General features: G+C 69.1%; 1 protein-coding gene across 1 annotated transcript; it reads left to right on the top strand.

The window, feature by feature from the left end:
- Positions 1 to 287: 287 nt before the first annotated feature.
- Positions 288 to 2,411, top strand: FNDC11 (fibronectin type III domain containing 11). The gene is made up of 2 exons (XM_012773075.2): positions 288 to 395; positions 1,353 to 2,411. Exons 1-2 carry the CDS (start codon positions 316 to 318, stop codon positions 2,362 to 2,364), a joined length of 1,092 nt encoding a protein of 363 aa, XP_012628529.2. The 5' UTR covers positions 288 to 315; the 3' UTR covers positions 2,365 to 2,411.

Genomic DNA, 2,411 nt, shown 5'->3' with positions numbered 1-2,411 from the left:
GCTTTCGCGGAACCCACTTCCAGCCTGGCACGGGGGCCGGCGCGGCGGCCCACGGTGGCCCCAAGTGGGGCGCGGGTCCCGCCGCCCGACGGTTCCTGGTGCGGCGGGCGGGGCGGGGCTGGGGGCCGCGGATCCCGCGGCGGGTCCCGGGCAAAGCGCGCGTGTGCGCCCCGCCGCAGTGGCGCAGGGGACCCCGGGCTTCCGCGGCCCCTGGGGGGGCGGGGCGCAGGCGCGACGGGGGGCGGGGTCGCCTCTTACCCTTCCGCCTTGTCCCCGCCCCTACCCTCGGGGCCGTCACAGTGGCTCCCGGTCGCCATGGCAACCCTTTGGACTTCGAAGCGTTCGCCTGGTGGCACCGGGCAGTGGCCTCGGCTCTGTCCGCTCCAGGAGTCAGGGCAAGTGGGAGTGGGGGGCCGGCGGGGCGCGGGCATGGGGCGCCCCCGGGACTTGGGGAGGAGGGCTAGGGGCTCCGGGCGAGGGAAGCATGGTGGAGAGGGCGTCTCGGGGCCACAGTGGGGGCTCAGAGCCACCTTCCCCTGGGTCACAACCAGCCCCTCTGCGGTTTTCCAAGAGGGCGGCTGGCGGCCACTGGACAGTCCCAGAGCAGCAGCAGAGGCCGGGTCGCCCTGGTGAAGCCCGCCCCAGCCTCCAGCAGGGCAGGACTTGGGCGAGGCTCCCAGGGCCTGGTCTCAGCTCGCTCCTCACCCGAGATGCCCTCTGTGCTGGCCCCGCCCCAAGAAGGTCAAGGGTCAGCCTTTGGGCAGTGGGGCAGACTTGAGTCCCAGCTTCACCGCCTACTTACCTGGCAGTTCTCACTTGCAATTGACCCAACCAACCTCCAGCATCCCTGGCCACTGTCCCTGCTTCCAGCCACCCTCGGGGTGCGGCAGCCCCCAGTGCTGGGCCATGGCATCCCCCAGAGAGTCCCGGTTGTCACAGCCACTTGGGGTCACACTGAATCCTCTTCACAGCCCTCAGGGGCATCAGCACCCCATTTCAGACCAGGCACTGAGGCCCTGGCCAGGCCACATGCTGGTCAGTGGCTGGGGCTTCTGCCCCGGCTGTGCTGTCCCCAGGGCCACTGTCCTAGCCCACCCTGTCTCTTTGCTGCAAATGGCCACTGGCCCCTGGAAGAGGCTCCTTGGCCCTTAACACACACTTCTGTCCAAACCACAGCCGGCCCTCTGGGCAGCCTCTTCCCCGCGACACAGGCCCCCGAGGGAAGGACAGAAGGCCCAGTGTGGGGGCCTGACGCTTCCCCCACCCGCTGGACCCTGTCCCAGGCGCGTCCCTGGGAGGGTGGCAGAGGCCAGCCCGGCTGCGGTGGCTCATGGCTGGCCCCCCACCCCCAGCTCCCAGACCATGAGCTTCCAGGCGACAGGCTCGGGCCTGGACGAGATGAAGCTGGGCGGTCGCCAGCCCTTCCTGGACCAGGAGGAGGCCGAGGAGGCCGAGGACCAGCAGCTGCTGGAGCCGGAGGCTTGGAGGACCTACATGGGCCGGCGCACTGCGCTGCAGGAGTTCCTGACCACGGACCTGAGCCCCCACCTGCTCAAGCGCCACCACGCCCGCGTGCAGCTGCTCCGGAAGTGCTCCTACTACATTGAGGTGCTCCCCAAGCACCTGGCCCTGGGCGACCAGAACCCGCTGGTGCTGCCCAACACCATGTTCCAGCTCATCGACCCCTGGAAGTTCCAGCGCATGAAGAAGGTGGGCACGGCGCAGACCAAGATCCAGCTCCTGCTGCTCGGGGACCTGCTGGAGCAGCTGGACCGCGGCCGCGCCGAGCTGGACACCCTGCTGGAGTCGCCGGACCCGCGGCCCTTCCTGGCGGGCTGGGGGCGCGTGGAGCAGCGGCTGGCAGACCTGTCGGCGGTCATGGACAACTTCCTGGCCATGATGGTGCCGGGACGCCTCCACATCAAGCACCGCCTCGTGTCCGACGTGGGCGCCACCAAGATCCCGCACATCCGGCTCATGCTGAGCACAAAGATGCCGGTCATGTTTGACCGGAAGGAGTCGGTGGCCCACCAGGACTGGGTCAGCCTGCGCTGGTTCGTCACCATCCAGCCGCCGGCACCGGAGCCCTTCGAGCTGCGCTTCAAGCTGCTGGACCCACGGACGCAGCAGGAGTGCGCGCAGCGCGGCATCATCCCGGTGGCCGCCTGCACCTTCGACATCCGGAACCTGCTGCCCAGCCGCTCCTACAAGTTCACCATCAAGAGGGCGGAGAGCTACACGCTGGTGTACGAGCCCTGGCGGGACAGCCTCACCCTGCAGACCAAGCCGGGGCCCCCCGAGGGGCCCGCCCCCCGTTGGCTGGGCAAGCCCGGCCCGCCCCTGACCGCACCTTCCGAGAGATGATTTTCTAGTATTTATCCACTAATAAAGAGGAACAACCTACTTAACGT

Source organism: Microcebus murinus, chromosome 16 (genome assembly GCF_040939455.1).
Source record: "Microcebus murinus isolate Inina chromosome 16, M.murinus_Inina_mat1.0, whole genome shotgun sequence".
Lineage (NCBI taxonomy): Eukaryota > Metazoa > Chordata > Mammalia > Primates > Cheirogaleidae > Microcebus > Microcebus murinus.
Note: the sequence above shows the minus strand (reverse complement) of the source record. Positions and strands in the feature narration are given on the sequence as shown.

What these genes read in the sequence shown, in the direction of transcription:
- FNDC11 (XM_012773075.2), top strand. Translation starts at nt 316, where the DNA reads ATGGCAACCCTTTGGACTTCGAAGCGTTCGCCTGGTGGCACCGGGCAG. An exon ending in TGTCCGCTCCAGGAGTCAGG is followed by an intron (nt 396 to 1,352) that starts GCAAGTGGGAGT and finishes CCCCACCCCCAG; the next exon opens with CTCCCAGACCATGAGCTTCC.